General features: G+C 41.6%; 1 protein-coding gene across 1 annotated transcript; it reads left to right on the top strand.

The window, feature by feature from the left end:
- The first annotated feature begins 5520 nt into the window (after nt 1–5520).
- LOC124647286 (probable apyrase 3) lies at nt 5521–9113 on the top strand. Its single transcript, XM_047187250.1, has 9 exons — nt 5521–5584; nt 6106–6269; nt 6382–6510; nt 6631–6687; nt 6793–6885; nt 7004–7209; nt 8170–8261; nt 8352–8566; nt 8664–9113. Exons 1-9 carry the CDS (start codon nt 5521–5523, stop codon nt 8982–8984), a joined length of 1341 nt encoding a protein of 446 aa, XP_047043206.1. The 3' UTR covers nt 8985–9113.
- The last annotated feature ends 15724 nt before the right edge of the window (nt 9114–24837 follow it).

Raw genomic sequence — 24837 nt, 5'->3', positions numbered from 1 at the left:
AACGACAGTAAAATATCACAACAAAAAGAATGAAGGAGTATGTTCAGCAGAAGAGGCAGGAAAAAATAGTACCTTGAAGCTTGGAGGCATAATCACGGTACCCGATCAATTGGGTACCGAGGCGGACAAATTCCTTCATCAAAGGCTGAAGAGAAGACCATCGAAAACAGGAATAAATATAGTAAGCAAAAGCTCGACAGCACCAGGCAAAAACCAGAGGGGAGTCCAAAGCAATGAAATGTTCAGAGTATAAAAAAAAAGAGAAGAAGAGATAACTTACATCATCTATTAAAGGAGTCGTGGAACTACCAGTTAGCAAGGTAGGCTCCTTGGCCGGCTCGACCCTAGCCCTCTTTGGAGAAGGGGCACGGGGGCTTGCAACTGGAGTTGGATGCTCGATGTTTTGCTGAGGAGGCGAGGTTTCCTCCCCATCAGGTTGAGCTTCAGAGATAACTAAAGTACGCGACGTACTCGTTCGAGCAGCCGCGTCAATAGGTGGATTTTCATCCTCGTCACCACTACAATAAAACGGCGACAATATAAGAAACAACACAGACAAAATATCGAGAGCAAACAAAAAAAAGATAAATCTAAAAGAGATAAGAGAGCGCATAGTGATGTTACCTCCCCAAGCTTTGATGAGACACGGTGCCAGAAAACTCTTGCACCAGCTGTGGAAGTTGGCAATAACTGTAGTGTGACTATTTGCAGCTCACCGACAACGGCGCCAGAAAATGTCTTGCAGTTTCCATCTGAGTTGCTTGGAGCTTCTCACGTAGCAACCACTTTAATGTAACTCTTCTCAGTTCCCTGGCAATGGCGCTAGAAAATATCTTGATGATGTCGGAACTCCAATTGCAGAGTGTTGTGTCAACAAAGTATTTTCCCCACAAGGGTGACTCAAGGGTTTATATCGAACTCTCGGGGAACTGGAAAAAGAGTATTCTCTTCTCACTTCTTCTAGCAATCCTGCAAGTAAAATAAAAGCTTTGTGTCCCCAACTCCACTGTGTGGTTGTCAAGCACAGGGTTTCGTGTAAGTAAATAACACAAGTATAAATAAAACGAGTAAAACTAGACTAGATAAAATAACTAAGTAAAAACAGTAAAGAAGTTGATTGTTTTTGGTGTTTTGGATGCAAATAAGAAAAACGAATATTTTTTTATTTTCGGATTAAAATAGTGCAGCAAATAGAATACAAGATAGAAAAAATATAAAGGTGTTTCTTATGATAAAAAATTGGACCGAGGTTCATGGGTTCACTTGACTATTCTCTCTTAAAGTTGTAGTAGACATATAACAGTTCATCAATGAGATATGAAGGTGCATATAATAGTATATGTAGGATCAGAATTAATATGGGCATCACGTCCTAACATAGAGATGATGCAACACATCTCTCTTATACTTCACACGAAAGAAACTTCATCAATCTTGTATTAAGAATTAATAGAGCATAGCAATTAATAAGTACTTTGACATGAAGTTTGAATATGAAATATGCTATCTTGAACAAACAAGATCATCACTAATGTCACGTGATGAACATAGCACATGCATTCACTTTATCCCTAGCGAGGTAGCAAAAGAAAGGCAAAGCCATAATATATCTTGAACATGTTGTCACTATCCAATCACTAAAACTATGCTACTCCATCTAATACACACATCACCTCACACACGTTTTTGTACATATGTTCGATCTGAACAAATACTTAAGAACGGGTTACATAATATGCATATATCAATACATCTCACAATATAATATGATCAGATCTCATAAAAAAATATCATAGAATAAGGATCCACCACATAGGTATTACAAATATGACCATAATCATGATAGGCAGCTCATATATGGCACTAAGAACTATGAAGAACATGAGACAAATAGATCAAGCTACTACCAAAAACTCGTAGTCCAATTGTACACTACTCCCTTTTTGTCATGGTGATGATGACGAAGACGTCGGAGAAGGTGGAGATCCCTCCAGCGGTGATCCCGATGGAATTTCCCCCTCCAATATTCTCTGCTGCAGCCTCCGTTTTCGTGTTTCTGTGTTTGTGCAGCGCTCTCCTCCCGATAACTCTTCGGGGTCACATATATAGTCGTTTTTAGGGCAAAATACGTCGGTGGGCGCAAAAATCAGGGCAATCGGACGATCGATGGCCGAACGGAGGTGGGTGGCACGCCCTACCTTACTTTCTGCACCACCTGGCCTCTTTCGGCCCTTAGGCTTCTCCAGGTGTGTTTCTAGGGCACATGGTTGCTTGTTCCGATGAAAAAGTGATGCTCCAAAAATTACAGGTCAATTTGACTCTGTATAGGTCCCTGAAAGTGAAAAATACACAAAACAGGATTTTCCTGTTCTGCAGTGTTATAATCCAAATAAAGGTGATCATTGATAAATCCCCATAACTCAATGTAAAACATGATATTATCATTATATATGTTGCAAATATGTGGGAATTTAATATCATAAAGGATAAAGTTCATGTATGCATTTTACATGCATCACCCATCCATGGCACAACAGGTGGATTTTGGTTGCGCCATGGGGCCCACCTGGTAGTCTGTTGGTCACCTGGTCATCTCCTTCGGCGTGAAGTTTTCTTATTCCCTAATAAACTGGCGTGGAAAAAAGTCTTGCTCCTTTTGAGTTCCAGAAGGTCCTTCAAAGATCAAAATACACAAAACCGGATTTTCCTATTCTGCAGAAATAAAAAAATGATGGAGTTTCAAGGAAAATCCTGTAAATCAATGTAAAACCATTGTGGAAACTTCATAATGATACAAATATGTTGGAATATAACCAAATAAAATATAAATTTCATTTATACATTTTGCATTTATTTGTATCATGTAGCCTCTCAAGGTCTAGTTTGAAGCAATCGAACTCACCATGGAGCAAAATCATCATGCACACACCCGACCTTGCCATGGACCCTGCCATCCTCTGTGCGCCTTAAGATGACGTGCTCGGCCTGGATCTAAAAGAGACATCAACCTGATTAAATAAAGGACAAAGATAAAACATTGTATGTTCATGTGATGAAGAATGTACCTGCGGATCCGGAACGCCGATGGAGGACTCTGGTGTGGCTTCAGCAACTATGCCAGCTGGGGCTATACGACCCAACAAGACATCTCTTTCGTGTGGACAGAGAAGGTAGTAGCCAGTAGGAGGAGTGGAGGTTGTGGATTGGGACAAGGTTTCCCTATTATATATAAAATATGGCTGGGAAGTGGGAGTTAGGGTTTGTTTTATGGGTCTTCCAAAAAATGCGGTCCACGTTTGCACATTGGACCCGTAAAGTACAGATCCGGCTCGGTCTTGGTTGGCCACCCTAGTCATCAAGACATTGCTAACCAGTCAAGAAGATGTGCTTAAACACTCTCTAGCATTTGGCCCACTTTTAGGGTCGTTTAGAATGGACAGCGCAAATCGATAATACCTCTGTCGCCCCTAGCATAGAATAGAAAAGCGTCACTCTTGTATCTGACCTACAACGACACTATTATGTCTCGATATGCAGTCTATCACAATACATAAATAGCCTCCCCCCTTGATATCCGCCAACAAATACCATCCGTTGGGGAAAAAAATGCTTGTACTTTTGCCCCGTATCGTCAAAAAATTATTAGGTATAGCCATACTTTTTGTTAGTGTTCCGTTATAGTTTTGGGGACATCTTGTTTGTGCAAGAGTTTCTCTCGTTGACTGACAGTCTTGATCATTTGTTAATATGAAAGTTAGGTGTCTTCATCAGAACTTGAGAAGGGTTTCCTGAAAAGCTTAGCCAAGAAGCATGCTCTAGATGTGTCCTTTGACATGTTCTGACTAGTTCTTGAGGAGGAATTGGCAAAGGTAGTTGTCCAATCGTTCTTCCGGAAGCTCCTTGAGGAGTATGAGTCGGATTCTGACGATGAGGATCCAAAGTTCTGTTCTTTGCCAATGTGCTCCAGTGATTGGGCGAAGTCTTAGGGGGCGTGTGCTGATACAAAATAGGCCAGAATCATTGAGAGGTCGGTTGGACTAGGGTGCACGCAGATTACAATATCTGTAAATGAAGACGTAGAGATGGTGTCGACAACCTCAAACTTCAGGGAAAAATTATTTGGTGTCTTTGTTCATTTTTATTCTGCAATTTTTCGTGTATGGGTTGATCTTCTACTCTCTTGAAGAAGCCACAAATTTTGTTTTGCGTCATCTTGTATTAGAGTGACTTTCTTCATACTACGCTCTATCCATTATATTCCTCATCTTATCGTGTACTACCATTTTTCTAGTTCTTCTGCGCTATTATTAATTTGAACTTGCATTAAGCGCTTAAACTCCTATTCACCCCCTCCCCCTCTAGTTGTAATATCTCGGCCCTAGTAATATATTATTAAGAATAATAAGACAATTCTCTCTACCGTCCAACATGCTATCTCTTAGTTACATGTTTTTTAGTCTAAATTTACTCCACTCTATAATTATTGGATCATGCAAACATTACGTGTTAGACATAACTCATTGCATAACATATATTTTTTAGACTATATAAACAACATGCATGACATAAGAAAATACCGTCTTATCAACCATTGTACATGTATATGGGCGCATCAGACAAAACAAGGGAAATGCGGTGGTGGAGTGGGGAGGTAGGGGGCTCAAGGTTTCCTTGTTGCTTTGGAACGAATGGGTACGCGGGGCGATGGGGTGTCGGAGGAAATGGTGGGATGTAGGAGTACAAAACTAATTAGCGGTAAATTAAAATTGTTTAGGCTGTTTCGAATTTCCTTAGAAAACTGGCTCTAATTTTTGGAGGGAAAACAAGTATTGCGTTGGAATTTTTCCTATATCTGCTGCAGTGGGTTAATACCGTGTGGGTTTTACATTATTATAGTAAAAATAGCTTTCATGTCAAAAGATATTTAAATTATTTCATGGTGACATGTAATCCCATTTCGGGAATATCCCAAAGTTTAAAAGTAAGAAATCTAATATGAAATTTGGGGCCTTCCAATATCATTGGAATAACATGTATTATTTCGCAACAAGAAACTTTTGTGGCAATATATGAAATATAGTGCCACTAGTACATATTTTGTTGCAATATATGTTTCCTATTGCAGCAATGGAACTATTTGTGTCACCATAATAAAATTCTTGGAATATGTCGAAATTATTGCCACGATCTAACATTTTGTTGCAATAACTACCTTCTATTGCAACGGAAGTCTTTTCTAACGCAATGTCCTGCGTCCATGGCAATACATGCCTCCTATTGCCACAGAGATAATTAGTGGTAATATTGCAATTTATTGCAACAAAAAATTGTCATCGCAATAATTTTTGTTGCAATACGACGGAATCCTTGTAGTGATGCTAGAAGTTCTTCATGTGGTTGGTCACAAGGAACATGTGTTGTATCGCCGACAGGTTGCACCGGAGAGACCTCCCGAGGCTACTTGTCCCCTTGTCCCCTTTGTGACCAGGATCCTGAAACCATCCAACACTTGCTCGTTCTATGCTCAATGGAGCCAACCCGGCCGCTGAAACTATCAAGGTGAAGATCAAGGAAGAATTCGAGCGTTGGTGGTTAGCTAAGTTGTTCCGGACCCATGGATTAGCTTTTTGAAGCCGGTGACGTTGTGGTGGTAGGTAGGAGATTAGGCTAGAGAGTGGATAGGGTCCGTCACCCCATGTTGACCGCACGATCTGTCATGACATCTAACATTGTTGTGTGGGTCTTCTGGCTCTTTTCTTCTACTCCCTCTAATCCAAAATAAGTTTGGAGAGAGTGTATGGTTTATATACCCTGGAGGGTGTATTCTGAAGAAAAACCCATTATACATGCCCTAAGGCTTCACTTGAAAATTGTCTAGCTGTAATAGGTAGGTCCAAGCTCTTCAATTCGAATCTATACGAGAACCGGCTGTAATACGCACTTCGTTACCAGTATGTGTGAACATCCAGGACGGTAGAGCGATTTTGTCCGCTAGAATATTTAGACATGCAACGTGTTACACATGGTGACATGGAGAGCGATTACCGTGGAGCACGACTGGCGCTGGCCCAGCCCCTACGATATTTAATGCGTGCACAAATCAAGCTGGCGTCATTATCAATCAGGTACCCGAGCTGGCGTCGGCTGCGCCAGGGAAGTACGCTGTGATCTTCGACGCCGGCAGCACGGCCACACGCCTCCACGTCTTTAGCTTCGACAAGAAGATGGAGCTCCTCAAGATGGGCGACGACGTCGAGGTCTATGCCACGGTATGTAAGCACGCACCATATATCCATGTTCTTTTCTTAGGCGGAATCTAAATATTTTCTACTATAATTGTTTTACTATTTTGCGGGTAATACTGTAATTGTTTGTCTGCAGGTAGAACCGGGGCTGAGTTCATATGCCGGACGGCCCAAGGAGGCTGCCAACTCCATGCTACCTCTTCTTGAGAAGGCCAACGGCATTGTGCCTGGCTCGCTCATGAAAGAAACACCCGTTAAACTTGGGGTCCGTAAAAAAAAACTAACTAGTAATAAAAAAATAATTTTACCTAATCTCTGTACTTTTGATCAGTTGAAACAAAAAATCCTTGACACTAGTTTTGACATTTCACAATCGAATATATAGGCGACGGCTGGACTCAGACTTATCGGAGATGATAAAGCAGAGCAAATCCTTGAAGCAGTAATTCTCTCGTCTCTAAGGCTTAGCGTATATTCCACTCACGTTTAAATACCTGCCTAGTAGGACTGAAAAGTGACAGACTTGTTGAACCGATTCCTAATATAGGTCAGGGATCTTGTCCATACCAAGAGCAAATTTCAGTACAATCCTAGTTGGATCAATGTTTTGGAGGGATCGCAAGAAGGGTCCTACTTATGGGTACTACCTTAACTACTTCATTTATCTGTATAGTGCGTTTACCAAAGGATCCTACTTACATACGAACTGTTCTGCATTTTGGGCATTTTTTCAATGTTATGACATACATTTCACGTAGGTGGCTCTAAATTATCTGTTGGGTAAACTGGGAGGAGACTATGCGAAGACGGTGGGTGTGATCGATCTTGGAGGTGGGTCCGTGCAAATGGCATATGCCATTTCTCCAGATGCTGCTGCCGCTGCTCCAGTAGTGCCTGATGGGAAGGATCCGTATGTTACGAAAGAGTATCTGAAAGGAAGAGATTACAATGTCTATGTTCACAGGTTGGAACTTCCTTTACATGGCCACATGTTTCCTAATGAATGTATGTATTTATCAATGATAAAATATGGAACTAAAACATGTATTGCAGGGACATAAGCCGTTTTATTTTGCGCAAGATTTTACGGTATTAGAAATGTACCAAAATTGAGAATCTAAATATTATTTTCTTGCAAGAATATGCAAACCAATTAAAGTTTTTACTACATCACAAAACGTGATACCTAATATAGTAAAAACACCGGGATACAAGTTTCTAGTGCTTATATTGCATTTGCATAAATGGAGCAAGTGGCATATATAGATGTGAAGAATATATAAAGGTGAGAATATGTTCATTTGTTGGTCTCTAAGCACCGAAATCAGACAAGTGTGATCCTTAAGTCAAAAAACTTGTGTTGTGTTGTTGGAGCCCCCTTTTTTTAGAAACTAGGTACAAATGCGGATACTCAGAAAGGTACCCTCACACCTATGAATGAACCCACAGCTAGTTCTTCCCCTATAAAATGGAGAAACTGGTTAGAAAAGTAAGATTATCATCCATCACAGTGCCAAACACAATCTAATTGTCTCCGCTATATATACAAATGATATGTCGCACCATAGCAAATTAGTTTGTATTATGTGATGGTGGGTTCACGTGAGCACGAGTCATCTGCTTCAATACAAAAAAGAAAACTTTATATAAAGCCGTATGTGTTGTCGTTGGTGGTAATTTAAGGTAAATATTGATGAAATACCCAAATGTCACTGGGATAGAGAAACCAGATGTATACTTCAATTCTGAACCTTCTTAGTAAAATATAGTTAGAGTGCAAGATATATCAAGTTTGCATATATACAAGGACCTCTAGCTTCCAGACCACCAGTATGTGTCTCTTGTTTAGTGCTTAGGAACCAAATGTACTTGTTTGCATTTAGTGTGTTGAACTACTAGAAATTCAGTGATCTTCCCATTTCAGCTACTTGCACTACGGTGCTTTGGCTTCTCGAGTAGAGATTTTCAAGGCAAAGAATGGACCAGTCAGCTACTGCATGATGGCCGGATTCAATGGTATATAACTAGGCACCCTCCTTGTTAATTTTGTTGAGTAATCAAAAATATCTCCATCTGATGTATGCATATATTTGGCGATCTTTCAAGGTAAATACACCTACAACGGAGAGCAATATGACGCCATAGCGTCACCGGAGGGAGCAGCATACGAAAAGTGCAGAGAGGATGTCACCAAGGCACTGAAACTGAGCGCACCATGTGAAACGAAGAACTGCACATTCAACGGCGCGTGGAACGGCGGCGGCGGGGCCAGCCAGGCCGAGCTCTACCTCACCTCCAGCTTCTACTACATGGCATTGGACGTAAGAAACACATAAGATGTGGATATCGATCGAACCCTTGCTGCTCTCTACAAGAGCTGATGAACTGTTCTGATTCTCTGAGTCTCGTCTCCGACAGGCTGGCCTCATCGACAGCAAGGCTACCAGCGGGAAGACCACCCCTGGAGCGTTCAAGGCCGCCGCCGAGAAGATTTGCCCGATGAGCTTCCAGGAAGCAAAAGCTGCATACCCAAAGTTCCGAGCCAGTGACGCGCCCTACATCTGCATGGACCTCATCTACCAGTACTCCTTGCTCGTGGATGGATTCGGTTTGGAGCCGACCAAGGAGATCACAGTAGCAGAGAAGGTGAAGTACGGCGAATATTTGATCGAAGCCGCTTGGCCTCTAGGGGAAGCTATAGAGGCAGTCTCAGCCAGAACGCGTCACCAAGATGCTTGAGTTATGTACCCAGCCCGTCCGAACATGGTGCATATGTATGAAGATGACTAAATCTGGCCTCCGATGTGGCACCCAGTTGATCAGAAATGTCTTTCGTGGTTGCCGTTCGATTTGCTTTATTTTTTGCTTTCTGATTCGTGGTACAAATAGCATTGAGTTTCATTGTGTTTCGAAAATCTGACGCGTAATGATTCGCGGTGAAACCTAATATTTTCATGCATGGGGTGTCCAGTGCACGGGAGAATCGCCACTCTCACTCAGTTGATGTCTAGCATCTTATCCTTTTCAGCAGTAAAACTTTACCTTCCGAGAATGACAATGTACTTTGGGAGGTTTTACTTTCCTTTTCGAAATAAAACAGCTCCAAGAAAAAATTGAAAACTTGTATGCATAGCTTGCCAAGTAGTGGTTCAAGACCTCCCTAACCTCCAACCCTAACCTCTCCCGCACCCTACCCTCCGCCGCCGCCGCCGGTAGCGCCGCCGGGGCAAAGTCCCTCGGGGCGTGGCGGCGGCGGGGGCCCTTCCTCGTCGCTGCGTGGAGAACGGCGGCCGGATCCCACCTCCTCGATGCATGGCGGAGCAGACGGGCGTGGGATGGGCGACGACGGCGGCGGCCCTCCTCCCGTTGGCTGTCCCCTGGCGGACCGGCCGGCGCGGTTGGGATGTGCGGCGCTGCGGTCTCCCTCCTCTCGTCGGCATCCCGCAACACTCCGGCAGGGGCTGGTGGTGGGCGGCGGCCAGGCCCTCTGTAACATCCCAAATTTTCAAAACAAAGAAAAATGATTTTTCCTTATTCCAAAATTTGGAGTCAACAAAAACTTGAATTGCATTACTTTATGTGCATAATGCTCATGCATGTATGTGGTGATTTTTGCCATGATGGTTTGTTTGAAGTGTTGAACATATTTCTAAACCCTAAACCCTACCCCTTTTCAAAATCAAAGAGAAACCAAGAAAGAAAATAAAATAAAAAGAGAGGCATATGTGAGCAAATGGCCATATTTGCAAATATGAGCCTATGCCATGTTTACTTCACTTAAATTATTTTAAACCCTTGATCAACTCAACCTAACACTCAAGCAACCCAAAACAATGACTTTTGGTCAAAGAAAATCAAAACAAAACAAAAGAAAATGAAAAATCCTAGCACATGTGATAATGGTCATATGTGACATTTTTAACATGATGCCCACTTTGAGTCCCTGTGGTTATTATTTTCTAAACCAAACCTTCTCATCTTTTTGCACAGATCTATAGTACACATAAAAGTGAACAACTTGGTGTTGACCAACCTTGCTGATTCAAATTCAAATGATTTTGAATGTCATTCAAAGTGGCAACTTTGAAACAGATTATAGATCATACCAAATTTGATTTTCACAAAACCAACTCCATTTTGCAAACCAACACCACAAGGAGATGCCAAATATTATTTGATTCACACCCATAAAATAGTTTGGCAAAATTCAAATTCAAATTTCATGCGGCCATTTCATCAAACACCTTATGTGCAAGATTTGATTATGTGCATACAGCCTTTTATCCATTGGATTTTTGCCTAACCATCATCCCTTGTGTCATCCCCCACTCCTCCTACTCCCCTCTGGACAATGCCATGCTCTTGCCCCACTGTTCAAAGGAGAAAATGATCAAACCTTGCCTATGTCATGTACCATGCCAACCCTCATGCCAACCCCTCTCTCCACTCACCTCTGGTTCACCTCATCATGTCCTGGAGACTCCCCTTACTCCCCTAAACCTGCTCATGCCAGCCATTGACCAAGGAGAAGCCAGCACAGCCTAGGCCAGTACACGCCCACGACGCCCAGTGACGCCAGGATCGGCATGGTCGCGACGCACAGGCACGCCAGAGCGCGTCGTCGCCTCGTCGCCTCAGTCCTCGCCGTGACCTCAGCGTCTACCCTGAGCATCGCCACGACACCAGCAACACGCCAGACAACCTCTCTCTCTCCCCCGTGCCCTGTAGCCGTCGTCCTCGTCGCCGACGTCCGCCACGATACCGCCAGTGACATCAACCGCACGATCGCGTCTGACCTCCATTTGTTGTGCAATCAAGCGCGTCTCGATCGCCATGACCCCAGGAACAGAGCAGCGTCCTCGTCCACGCCCTTAGTCGCCCGTAGCATCACCTCCATGCTCGCCACCGTGAACCCCCGCAGCACCTCGTCGACACTATAAAAGGAGCACTCCCCCGCTCCAATTTCATCGCCACTGCCCCAATTGATCGCCGGACTACCGCGGAGCCGTCGCAGAAGAAGCTGAAGATTTGAGCCACCCCAGGAGTTGCCGTCGGTACAAGGAGCTTCGCCTTCGTCGACAACGCCGCTCTGCTTCATCGCCGACGATCGCCGGACCTCCGGTGAGCCTCCGACCCCCTAGGTTTTCCGCCAGTAGGGTTCGCTCTCGTCGACGGAGATGACGAGCCTCGGCCGTCGATCCTCTGTCTAATCCTACGGCCGTCTTTGAAACATACCGATTCGGGTTTGATTAGTCGCTGACGAGTGAGTCCCGCTATCAGGCCGCACGCGCGTGCGAGATGTGCTACTGGGCCGGCCCGTTTCTTTTTCTCTCCCTGGCCCAAGTCGTTTTCCCGCCGAAGCCCACGCGTTTGAATTTGGTTTAATTCGTTTAATTCAAATTCAATATTGGTGCTGTGTTCAAAATTGAATAACAACAAATCTGCAAATCCAATTTGGGTAACTCCAATTTTGTGTGAAACTAGATGAAAAGATCTAGCCAACCCCACTGGTCTCAACCCTTGTTTCATTTTAGATCACTTGCAATAAAAATAACAAAGCAGTACCTTTTCAAAATTCAAACAATTATTAAAAATCAACCATAATGAAAGGTGATTCCAATTCTCATAATTCTCATTTCAAAAACTCTAATTGATTATGCAAAAATATGACATAATTGTTTCATATGATCATGGGCTAGATTCAAATAATGGCTATGTAGTCATTTCTAGCCCATTTAAATTATTTTTACTATTAGTATTTCAAATATATGAGAGGTAGCATCTCATTTAAATCACTTTCCCAAGTAATTTGATGTGAGGTGATGACTTTAGTTTCATAGCCTCATATGCTCTTATTTGAGGATATTAAATCTTAGTTATTTTCAATGAGAGGAAATTATTTTCCTAACACTAAATAAGAAAATCCTAGTATGATGTTGAGTGATGATTGTGATGATGATAGATCATCTTGAGTGAGCCATTAAGGCTAAATAGTCTCCTTAAGTTTTGTTTGGTGATTGTATACCTCGTATCCGTTTATAGACGCTAGTACCAAAGGCTACGAGGAGGAGGAGGTCTTCTACGAAGAAGAAGAGGAACACTTTGACCACTATACCACTCAAGGCAAGCTATTACCAATACAAGATATTACCATGAGAAAGCTCTATTAATGCCAAGCTACTAGTGCAAGATACCATGGCACTAGTATTGTTGTTTAAGTTTTATTCTTCCAAGTCCAAGTTTTTATCTTGCAAGCTTTTACTTTGGTTACCAAGGCTTACTTGTTGTAGTTAATTCTTGTCTAAGTATAGAGTACCACAAGAGAGTCAAACTTAGCCTATGAGCTAAAATGTAGTTAGCACCCCTCGTGACTAGTTGCTAGTGCTAAAACTAAAATTGCCTACTCTAGATGGGAACTTGTGAAACAAATGACTTTGAAAACCTTAGGATGATGAATCATTATATTGAAAGTTTTGAAGGTGAATATGACCTCTGAATGACAATGTGAATTTGACAAAAACTGATGGTTGGGTTCGGATGCGATACCATTCCAATTTTAGAGTACCCCCACAATACCTGATTATGGGTAAGGCTTTAGCTGGAAATTTATGTATGTTAGTATGGATTCCCTCTGAACAAGCATCATAGAGGTTATGCTGAGGCTGTCTCTGTTGAAAGTGAAAGGACGTGAAAAAGAGATGAATGTCCTACCCAAGCCCTGTGCAGTTCCTAGGATGGCAGTTTCTCATCACTAGGAGGCCAGGCTCATAGGGGAGGTGCCTATACTAGGGTATGTAAGTGAAAGGTTAATGGTTGATGATCCGCATACTGAGTTATGATGATTCAGGGCTATCCCTGACGGATGTAATCAAAAGTTGTGGCATAAGAATAAAACCTCTGCAGAGTGTTAAACTATTCGAATAGCCGCGTCCGCGGTCATGGAGAGTTGGATGGCCATACTGTTCCGTTGCCAGATGTTTTCTAAAAAGTGACGGGTGACTTGACAGGTGAAGTTGACTTGATCACATTAGAGTTATGGGAATGACACTAATGTTCCCACTGGAGTAATTTTTAGGTCAATAATGAGTCTTTGCTATAAAGTGTTTATGAAATAAAATTGGCTTTGTGCAAATGAACCTAGAAGCTTAGAATACCTATTAGAGCTACTAGTACTTCTATTAGTATTAGTTTGCGAGTACTTTATAAAGTACTCATGGCTTTATCCCTGGCTATTCAAATGGCCAGACTATGAAGAGGAGCTCCAGTACCAGGAAGATGGACAGCATGACGTCTATGATAACTAGGACTACCTCCCAACATCAAGCGTTGCCTGTGGAATAGATGGACCGCTACTACGTTTCTTCTGCTGTGTGTTTTGTAATTGATCCTCAGATCAATTGTTGCTGTAAGACTTGGATCATGAGATCCTTTGTTGTAAGACTATTATGGTTTGTAATGAATGATGTTCTGTGATATCGACTGTTATGTCTCGCAAAAACAATCTTCCTGGGATTGCGATGTATGGATAATAGGCATCTGGACTTAAAAATCCGGGTGTTGACAAGTTGGTATCAGAGCCATTGTTTGACCTTAGGAGGCTCTAGTTAGAATGGACGTCTGAAAAACTTAGTTACAAAACAAATGAAGTGAATATTTATGAAAACTTATTGTCACTCTTATCCTTGAGATCTTTTCAAAAAGAGAAATCTATGCTCTACTTTTCCTTGTAACCCTACATAAAATTTTGCACACTTGACCACTTCTCTAACTTACTCATCCTAATTGCTCACAGATGGAGTACCACTATGAGTCCTATCAGTTTGGCCACGGAGGAGACCTAATGTTCGAGAAGGATTTGGAAAAACTAGTTGAATATTTAGGACGCCCGTATCCTGAGTTCTTTGGAGTGCCACTCAATAATCAGTCGGGAAGACAACCCAAGTGGGAAGTTACTGCAGATCTGAGAGGAAAGCTGGGAACCCCAATTTGGGAAACCATATGGTTTTCTGTAAGGGGGAACAATTGGAGGGATGGAATAGCCAAAGCCATGCAAGAAGCACTTGCCCGTCTGTGTGGACAAAATGGGAACAAGATCAAGAACACCCGCTTCTTTTACTACCCAAGACATGACCCCATGGGAAGGCCAATAACCATGCCACCGCACCCGGATATGAACCATTATGTTGCATACCTGGACTTCATGCTGTACAAGACCCGCAAGGATTTGGACAACGCCCGCGCCTTTCGCCAATCACATTACCCATGAAGACGAAGAACCCACCATTTCGGATGAAGAGTAGTCTCCCTAGATCACTTTAGTAGAATTTACGCCTATGCAAGAGAGCACTAGGTGTGAGTTTGTATCCGTCCCCTTTGTATCGTAGAACGAGGAAATGGTTATTAAAACCATTGGTGTGTTAGTTTGTAATGTGTGTTGTTTGGAATGAATGAAAAAGTGTTGTTGGTTGTTACCACCTCAGCACTACTCAAGTTTTAAACTTTTCAAATTGAAACCAAACAAACCCTAGAAAATTCTCTCTTATCTTATGATCTATCTCAATGTTCAGATGGCCCCTCCAACCCACATCATCAACCAAGATGCAATGCTGCAGATGCTACAAATGATGATGGCAGATAGGGAAGTTGAAAGAGCTGAGCAGCAAGCCAACCTTGTCGTACTGCAGCAGCTAGCCCAGAACAACCAAGGCCATGGACATCAGGATCATCCGGGATCTAAATTGAAGAATTTCCAGAATACTAATCGCCCAATGTTCAGCAAGACTGGAGAGCCTTTAGATGCAGATGACTGGCTCCAATCAATGGAGAACAACCTGGAAGTTGCAGGAGTGGAAGCTGCTGAGAAGGTGCTGTTTGTAACCCACTATCTGTCAGGACCTGCCAAAGCCTGGTGGAGCAGTGCCCGTGCAATGAATGACGGACAGATGATGACTTGGGCGGACTTCAAGCTCAAGTTTAGCAGATACCATGTGCCACCGGGTCTGATCAAGAAGATGAGAGACGAGTTCCGCGAACTCAAGCAAGGAAGGATGTCCGTGGTGGAATACCGTGACAGATTCCTTACTCTGTCTAGGTACGCCCCGGATGAGACCGACACCAATGAGAAGAAGAAGGAAAGATTTCTGAATGGACTGCATGATGAGATGCAGACAGTGCTGGTGAATATCCAGTTTACTGACCTGGAAGCCCTAGTTGATTCTGCCATCCAGATGGGAGGAAAGCTCCACCAAGCCAATGAGAACCGCAAGCGCAGAATGATGAATCAGAGTGGACCCAGCAATACGCCAAGGTATCGCCCCAACTCAAGTGGAGGATTTGCCTCAAGACCCAACAAGCCACCTGTTCCGACGTTCCGTCCAAACTTCACCAACCACAATGGAGGACACCCGAAGCCCGGAGGCAACAACAACAACAACAACAACAACAACAACAACAACAACAACAACAACAACAACAACAACAACAACAACAACAACAACCATAATGGTAACAACAACAACAACACCACCAACACTGCCCCAAGGACTGGAAGAAATGTCGTACCCATTGCCCCAAAGGACAAGTCAACTGTGACCTGCTATGAATGTGGAGTTACTGGTCATTACTCCAATGAGTGCCCCAAGAAACTGGTGAAGACAGCCCCCAATACCGCTACACCTGCTTAGCAACAGCGCCGTGTCTCAACAGGAAGGAACCCGAGCAACCGCAACGGTCGTTTCTACCGTATGAGTGCAACAGAAGTCCAGGAAGCACCCCATGCCATGCAGGGTATGTTTTCCTGATAACTCAGAGCATCGCACCCATTTATTAAGACTAAATTTCCCAATATCTCTTAGGTTCCTAATTTTTCTTAAATCTCGGGACGAGATTTTGTTTAAGGGGGAAGGTTTGTAACATCCCAAATTTTCAAAACAAAGAAAAATGAATTTCCCTTATTCGAAAATTTGGAGTCAACAAAAACTTGAATTGCATTACTTTATGTGCATAGTGCTCATGCATGTATGTGGTGATTTTTTCCATGATTGTTTGTTTGAAGTGTTGAACATATTTCTAAACCCTAAACCCTAGCCCTTTTCAAAATCAAAGAGAAACCAAGAAAATAAAATAAAAAGGGAGGCATAGGTGAGCAAATGGCCATATTTGAATGAGCCTATGCCATGTTTACTTCACTTAAATTATTTTAAACCCTTGATCAACTCAACCTAACCCTCAAGCAACCCAAAACAATGACTTTTGGTCAAACAAAATCAAAACAAAACAAAAGAAAATGAAAAACCCTAGCACATGTGATAATGGTCATATGTGACATTTTTAACATGATGCCCACTTTGAGCCCCTGTGGTTATTATTTTCTAAACCAAACCTTCTCATATTTTTGCACAGATCTATAGTACGAATAAAAGTGAACAACTTGGTGTTGACCAACCTTGCTGATTCAAATTCAAATGATTTTGAATGGCATTCAAAGTGGCAACTTTGAAACAGATTATAGATCAACCAAATTTGATTTTCACGAAACCAACTCCATTTTGCAAACCAACACCACCAGGATATGCCAAATATTATTTGATTCACACCCATATAATAGTTTGGCAAAATTCAAATTCAAAGTTCATGGGACCATTTCATCAAACACCTTATGTGCAAGATTTGACTACGTGCATACATCCTTTTATCCATTGGATTTTTGCCTAAACCATCATCCCTTGTGTCATCCCTCACTCATCCTACTCCCCTCTGGACAATGCCATGCTCTTGCCCCACTGTTCAACGGAGAAAATGATCAAACCTTGCCTATGTCATGTACCATGCCAACCCTCATGCCAACCCCTCTCTCCACTCACCTCTGGTTCACCTCATCATGTCCTGGAGACTCCCCTTACTCCCCTGAACCTGCTCATGCCAGCCATTGACCAAGGAGAAGCCAACACAGCCCAGGCCAGTACACGCACACGACGCCTAGTGACGCCAGGATCGTCATGGTCGCGACGCACGGGCACGCCAGAGCGCGTCGTCGCCTCGTCGCCTCAGTCCTCGTCGTGACCTTGATGTCTACGCACGCTTCTATTCCTGTAGACAGTGTTGGGCCTCCAAGAGTAGAGGTTTGTAGAACAGCAGCAAGTTTCCCTTAAGTGAATCACCCAAGGTTTATCGAACTCAGGGAGGTAGAGGTCAAAGATATCCCTCTCAAGCAACCCTGCAATTACGATACAAGAAGTCTCTTGTGTCCCCAACACACCTAATACACTTGTCAGATGTATAGGTGCACTAGTTCGGCGAAGAGATAGTGAGATGCAAGTGATATAGATGAATATGAGTGGTAATAACAATCTGAAATAAATATGGCAGCAAGTAAACATGCAGTAGAACAGTAAATAAACGGTGTTTCAATGCTTAGAAACAAGGCCTAGGGATCATACTTTCACTAGTGGACACTCTCAACATCGATCACACAACTGAATAAATAAATGCTACACTCTCTTGTTGGATAATAAACATGATTCATTGTGTAGGGATACAAGAGCACACCTCAAGCCGGAGTTAACAAGCTCCACAACTTCATAAAGGAAACACACACAATGCGCACACCGTCACCGTCACACCGTGGAGAGTGAATCCAGAGTTCATATTAAAGTAACCTCTAGAGTGTATAATAGTGCTACTCTGGATAACTCTCCTAATGGAATCACTAATGTGGCTACAAAAGCTCCGCTCAGAGTTCATCAAGTACTTGACAAACACCACTCATAGGGATATCCACGTGAAATCATAAATCCAAGATAATATATTTATCATAGTGATAGTTAACTTCATAATCTACAAGAGATCACAATCATAACCTACGCCAAGTACTACATGATGCACACACTGTCCACTTTACATCATGAAGGAGGAATAGACTACTTTAATAACATCACTAGAGTAGCACCTAGATGATATTCAACTAGATCACAATGCTCATGATCACATAAAGATCACATGAGAGAGAGATGAACCACATAGCTACCGGTAGAGCCCTTAGCCTCGAGGGAGAACTACTCCCTCCTCATCATGGGAGACAGCGATGGCGATGAAGATGGCGGTGGTGTCGATGGAGATGGCTTCCGGGGGCAATTCCCCGTCCCGGCGGCGTGCCGGAACAGAGATTCTGTCCCCCGAACTTGGCTTCGCGATGGCGGCGGCTTGATACGTCCATTTTGCATCACTATTTTATATCATAATTTACTGTTATTCATTGATATCTTATCATATTTAGAGATGATACTTATGTTATTTCATCTATTTTGTATGTTTCATGGTTATTGGAGAATCGCGCACCGGAGTCAGGATTCTGCTGGAAAAAGCACCGTCAGAATGCAATATTTCGGAAGATCAACAAGCGACGGGAATTATACTGAAAATCCTATTTTTCCAGAAGACGAAGATAGCCAAAAGGAGGAGCCGAGGAGGGCCGCCATGGGCCCCCCATAGGCCGGCGCGGGCCCAGGCCTGGCCGCGCCGCCTTGTGGGGAGGGGGCCCACAGCCCCCTCTGGCCTCCTCTCCTTCGCGTACTTCTTCGTCCCGAAAACCTAAGCTCCGAGAGGATAATCGCGAAGAGTCACGGCCGCCTCGCGGGGTGGAAAACACCGGAGAGAAAAGAGCTCTCCGGCGAGGCTGAAATCTGCCGGGAAATTCCCTCCCGGAGGGGGAAATCGACGCCATCGTCACCGTCATCGAGCTGGAAATCATTGGGGTCATCATCACCATCATCTCCATCATCATCACTGCCATCTCCACCGCTGCACCTCGTCACCGCTGTAACATCTAGGGTTGAATCTTGATTGTTTGATAGGGGAAACTCTCCCGGTATTGATTACTCCTCGTTATTGATGCTATTGAGTGAAACCATTGAACCAAGGTTTATGTTAAGATTGTTATTCATCACCATATCACCTCTGATCATGTTCCATATGATGTCTCGTGAGTACTTCGTTTAGTTCTTGAGGACATGGGTGAAGTCTAAATGTTAGTAGTGAATTATGTTGGTTAATATTCAATGTTATGATATTTAAGTTGTGGTGTTATTCTTCTAGTGGTGTCATGTGAACGTCGACTACATGATACTTCACCTTTATGGGCCTAGGGAATACATCTTGTATTCGTTTGCTAATTGTGGGGTTGCCGGAGTGACGAAACCTAAAACCCCGTTGGTATATTGATGCGGGAGGGATAGCGGGGATCTCGAGTTTAAGGCTGTGGTTAGATTTATCTTAATTACTTTCTTGTATTTGCGGATGCTTGCAAGGGGTATAATCACAAGTATGTATCAGTCCTAGGAAGGGCGGTGCATTAGCATAGGTTCACCCACACAACACTTATCAAAACAATGAAGATTAATCAGCTATATGAAGCGAAAGCACTAGACTAAATTCCCGTGTGTCCTCAAGAACGTTTGGTCATTATAAGTAAACAAACCGGCTTGTCCTCTTTGCTAAAAAGGATTGGGCCACTCGCTGCAATTATTTCTCTCGCACTTTACTTACTTGTACTTTATTCATCTGGTATATCAAAACCCCCAGAATACTTGTCTGTGAGCATTTACAGTGAATCTTTCATCGAAACTGTTTGTCAACACCTTCTGCTCCTCGTTGGGTCCGACACTCTTATTTATCGAAAGTACTACGATACACCCCCTATACTTGTAGGTCATCAAGACTATTTTCTGGCGCCGTTGCCGGGGAGTGAAGCGCTATTGGTAAGTGGAATTGGTAAGGGAAACCTTTACTGTACGTGCTGTTTTTATTTCTGCATGCTGCTATAATTCATTATGGAGAGGTCTTCTCTTGAATTCCTCTTTGGAAAATCTACTACTACTGCAAAGGTAGTGGATGAGGCGTCAGGTGAGAAAGAGGTTCCATACAAAATACCTATGAAAATTATTGAACGTGTTGTGGATAACCGCTATGAAGGAGATGGAACTGTCCATCCTGGAGATCATTACTGTTTTTACATGAATTATGCGGGTTATTCAAATGTGCAGGTATTGCTATGGATGAAGTTAGGAACAAACTATTCTCTATATCGCTGTCTGGTAAAGCAGCGCACTGGTATAAATTGCTGAAGAATAGGGATTCTCTTGATTGGGAGGACATTGTGCCTTTATTTTATTCTAAATTCTATCCTCCAAGTGAAATTCACAAAGATCGGAACCGCATATGTAATTTCTGGCCTCATGATGGAGAGAGTATTGCCCAAGCATGGGGGAGATTGAAGTCTTTAATGCTCAAATGCCCCATTCATGAGCTTCCTGGTAATATTATTATTGATAATTTTTATGCAAGACTGTCTTTTCAAGATAAGACTTTGCTGGATACTTCTTGTTCCGGATCATTTACACGCAACAAAAAAGAGTTTAAAAGGGACCTTCTTGATTGGATCCAGGGAGAATACTGAAGGATGGGAGAACGACAAAGATAGAGAGTCAGGTCTAAACTATGATTATAAATGCATTGAAGTTTTTATGGATACTGATAAATTTCGTAATATGAGTGCTACTTATGGTCTTTATTCTCAAGTCGTTGCAAATTTTTATAAAGCTTTTGCCTCTCACTTTGAATTGCCTAGGAAGAATTTTGATAAGTATCATGAACCGTATAAAGATAAAACTGATCCATCTATAAATAAATGTGCTATAATTGAAACTGTTGATCATATTCTTACTGAAGCTTATATTGAAAAAACTCCTTTCCCTGCTAAAATGAAGGAGTACTCTGTTATAACTATTGCGGTTAATAAAAGTGCAAAGAAACCTATAGAACCTGAAGAACAAATAAAAGTTGAACCTGCTATTGCAATAGTTAAAGATCTTGTGACTGAAAATGTAGAAGATGGTCATATTATTTTCTGTGAAGATGCTTCTAATATTGTTTCGCATCCTAATAAGTCTAGGAAAGCCGGTGTTCCTATGCTCTCGTTAGAATTGGTGATCATTGTTATTATGGTTTATGTGACATTGGTGCAAGTATTAGCGCCATTCCTTATGAGCTTTATACGGAGATCATGCATGAAATTGGTTCTTGTGAACTTGAAGATATTGATGTGGTTATTCGGCTAGCTAATAGAGAAACTATCTCTCCTATTGGTATTGTTCGAGATGTGGAAGTTCTATGTGGTAAGATTAAATATCCTGCTGACTTTTTGGTACTTGGTTCTGCTGCAAGTAAGTCTTGTCCTATTATTTTTGGTAGACCTTTTCTAAATACTTGTGGAGCTGTTATAGATTGCAAGAAGAAAAAAATTGTGACTAAATTTGCTGGTGAATCTTATGAGTTTAATTTCTCTAAATTTGCCAAAACTCCTTATAAAGCTGATCTGCCTAATAATGATTTTAGAGTTGAATAGTATGCGTCTATTGCTCTTGCTCCTAATAATCCTATGCAGCAACATTTGGAGGATAGTGAGAGTGAAGTATTTAGGGAAGAAAGAAATGAGCTTGATGAAATTTTCCTTCGTCAACCTATTCTTAAACATGACTTGTCGGTTGAAGATTTAGGTACAACACCACCACCAAAGGAAGATCCTGTTTTTGATTTAAAACCGTTGCTCGATAATCTTAAGTATGCTCATATTGATGATAAGAAAATATATCATGTTATTATTAGTTCTAAGCTTTCAGATTTTGAGGAAGAAAGGTTATTGGAAATATTGAAGAAACACCGAGGAGCTATTGGCTATACTCTTGATGCCTTGAAGGGGATTTCTCCCTCTATTTGCCAACATGCTATCAACATGGAAGATGATGCAAAGCCTGTTGTTGAACATCAGCATCGTCTAATTCCTAAGATGAAGGATGTGGTAAGGAATGAGGTATTAAAACTTCTTGAAGCTGGTATTATATATCCTATTGCTGATAGTAGATGGGTTAGTCATGTGCATTGTGTTCCTAAGAAAGGAGGAATGACTGTTGTGCCTAATGATAATGATGAGCTCATCCCTCAAAGAGTAGTTGTAGGGTATAGAATGTGCATTGATTATCGAAAAGTTAATAAGGTTACTAAGAAAGATCATTACCCTTTACCTTTTATTGATCAAATGTTAGAAAGGTTGTCTAAAAATACTCAATTTTGCTTTCTTGATGGTTATTACGGGTTTTCACAAATTCTTTGTTAAAACTAAAGATCAAGAGAAAACCACTTTCACTTGTCCCTATGGAACTTATGCTTATAGACGTATGCCTTTTGGTTTATGTAATGCTCCTGCTACTTTTCAAAGATGCATGTCTGCTATCTTTCATGGCTTTTGTGAGAATATTGTAGAGGTATTCATGGATGATTTTTCTGTCTATGGGAATTCTTTTGATAATTGCTTGCGAAACCTTGATAAAGTATTGCAGAGATGTGAAGAAACTAACCTTGTTCTTAATTGGGATAAATACCACTTTATGGTTAATGAAGGAATTGTATTGGGACATAAAATTTCCGAGAGAGGTATTGAAGTTGATAGAGCTAAAGTTGAAGCAATTGAGAAGATGCCCTATCCTAGGGATGTTAAAGGTATTCGTAGTGTTCTTGGTCATGTTGGGTTTTATAGGAGGTTTATTAAAGATTTCTCCAAGATTTCAAAGCCTCTTACTAATCTTCTTCAAAAAGATGTACCTTTTGTTTTTGATGATGATTGTAAGGAAGCTTTTGAAACTCTAAAGAAAGCCTAAACAACTGCTCATGTAGTTGAACCTCCTGATTGGAACTTGCCTTTTGAAATTATGTGTGATGCTAGTGATTTTTCTGTAGGCGCTGTTCTTGGACAGCGAGTAGATAAAAATTGAATGTTATTCATTATGCTAGCAAAACTCTTGATGCTGCTCAAACAAATTATGCTACAACTGAAAAAGAATTATTAGTTGTAGTCTTTGCTTCTGACAAGTTTAGATCCTATATTGTTGATTCAAAAGTTACGATTCATACTGATCATGCTGCAATTAGATACCTTATGGAAAAGAAAGATGCTAAGCCAAGGCTTATTAGATGGGTGCTTCTTTTGCAAGAATTTGATTTACATATTACAGATAGGAAAGGTGCTGATAATCATGTTGCTGATAATTTGTCTAGATTGGAAAATATTGCTTATGATCCTGTTCCTGTTAATGATAGTTTTCCAAATGAACAATTGGCTGTAATAAAGGTGAGCTCGCGAGATAGTCCTTGGTACGCTGATTATGCTAACTTTATTGTTTCCAAGTATTTGCCTCCAACCTTTTCAGCTCAGCAAAGGAGGAAATTCTTTTATGACTTGAGGCATTATTTTTGGGATGACCTACACTTATATAAAGAAGGAGTGGATGGTATTCTGCGGAGATGTGTTCCCGAATATGAACAACAAGAGATATTGAGTAAGTGTCATGGTAGTGTTTATGGAGGACATCACGCCAGAGATAGAACTGCGCAAAAGGTTCTACAATCAGGTTTCTATTGGCCAACTCTCTTCAAAGATGCAAGAAAGTTTATTTTATCTTGTGATGAATGTCAAAGGGTTGGTAATATCTCCAGACGCAATGAAATGCCTATGAATTATACTCTTGTTATTGAACCATTCGATTGTTGGGGGTTTGACTTCATGGGTCCTTTCCCTTCTTCAGAGGGTAACACTCATATACTTGTCGCTGTTGATTATGTTACTAAATGGGTGGAAGCCATACCCACAAAAAGTGCTGATGGTGAGACCTCTTTAAGGATGCTTTTAGATATTATTTTTCCTAGATTTGGAGTTCCTAGATATCTTATGACTGATGGAGGGTCTCATTTTATTCATGGTGGTTTTAGAAAAACTCTTGCCAAATATGGTATTAATCATAGAATTGCTTCAGCTTATCATCCTCAAACTAGTGGGCAAGTAGAATTATCAAATAGAGAGATTAAATCTATCTTGCAAAACACTTTTAATAAATCTAGAAAGAACTGGGCTATTAAATTGAAGGAATCACTTTGGGCTTATAGAACTGCTTATAAAAATCCCATGGGTATGTCACCGTATAAAATGGTTTATGGGAAAGCTTGTCATTTACCTTTAGAACTAGAGCACAAAGCTTATTGGGCTGTAAGAGAACTAAATAAAGATCCTAAACTTGCTGGTAAGAAGAGATTGCTACAATTGAGTTCTCTAGATGAATGGAGAAGTGAAGCATATGAAAATGCTAAACTCTTTAAAGAGAAAGTTAAGAAATGGCATGATAGAAGAATTATCAAAAGAAAATTTAATGTTGGGGATAAAGTCCTATTGTATCGGTCTCGTCTCAGATTTTTTGCAGGGAAATTACTCTCGAAATGGGAAGGACCATATGTCATTGATGAGGTGTATCGTTCAGGGGCAATTAAAATTAGCTCTCTGCTAGGTAATGCCACACAAGTGGTGAATGGACAAAGACTCAAGCATTATATCTCCGGCGATTCTTATAATGAGGATGTTGATGTTATTCGAGTGGTAACTCTGGAAGCCTTCATCAAAGGTCAAGTTGACAGTTCTGCAGAGTTCGACTTTGAATAGGTAACGATGTCGGTAAGAAAAAGTCCGCGTTTAACTTTCCGAACAATGTTTTTG

Source organism: Lolium rigidum, chromosome 4, assembly GCF_022539505.1.
Source record: "Lolium rigidum isolate FL_2022 chromosome 4, APGP_CSIRO_Lrig_0.1, whole genome shotgun sequence".
In the NCBI taxonomy this organism is placed as follows: domain Eukaryota; kingdom Viridiplantae; phylum Streptophyta; class Magnoliopsida; order Poales; family Poaceae; genus Lolium; species Lolium rigidum.
Note: the sequence above shows the minus strand (reverse complement) of the source record. Positions and strands in the feature narration are given on the sequence as shown.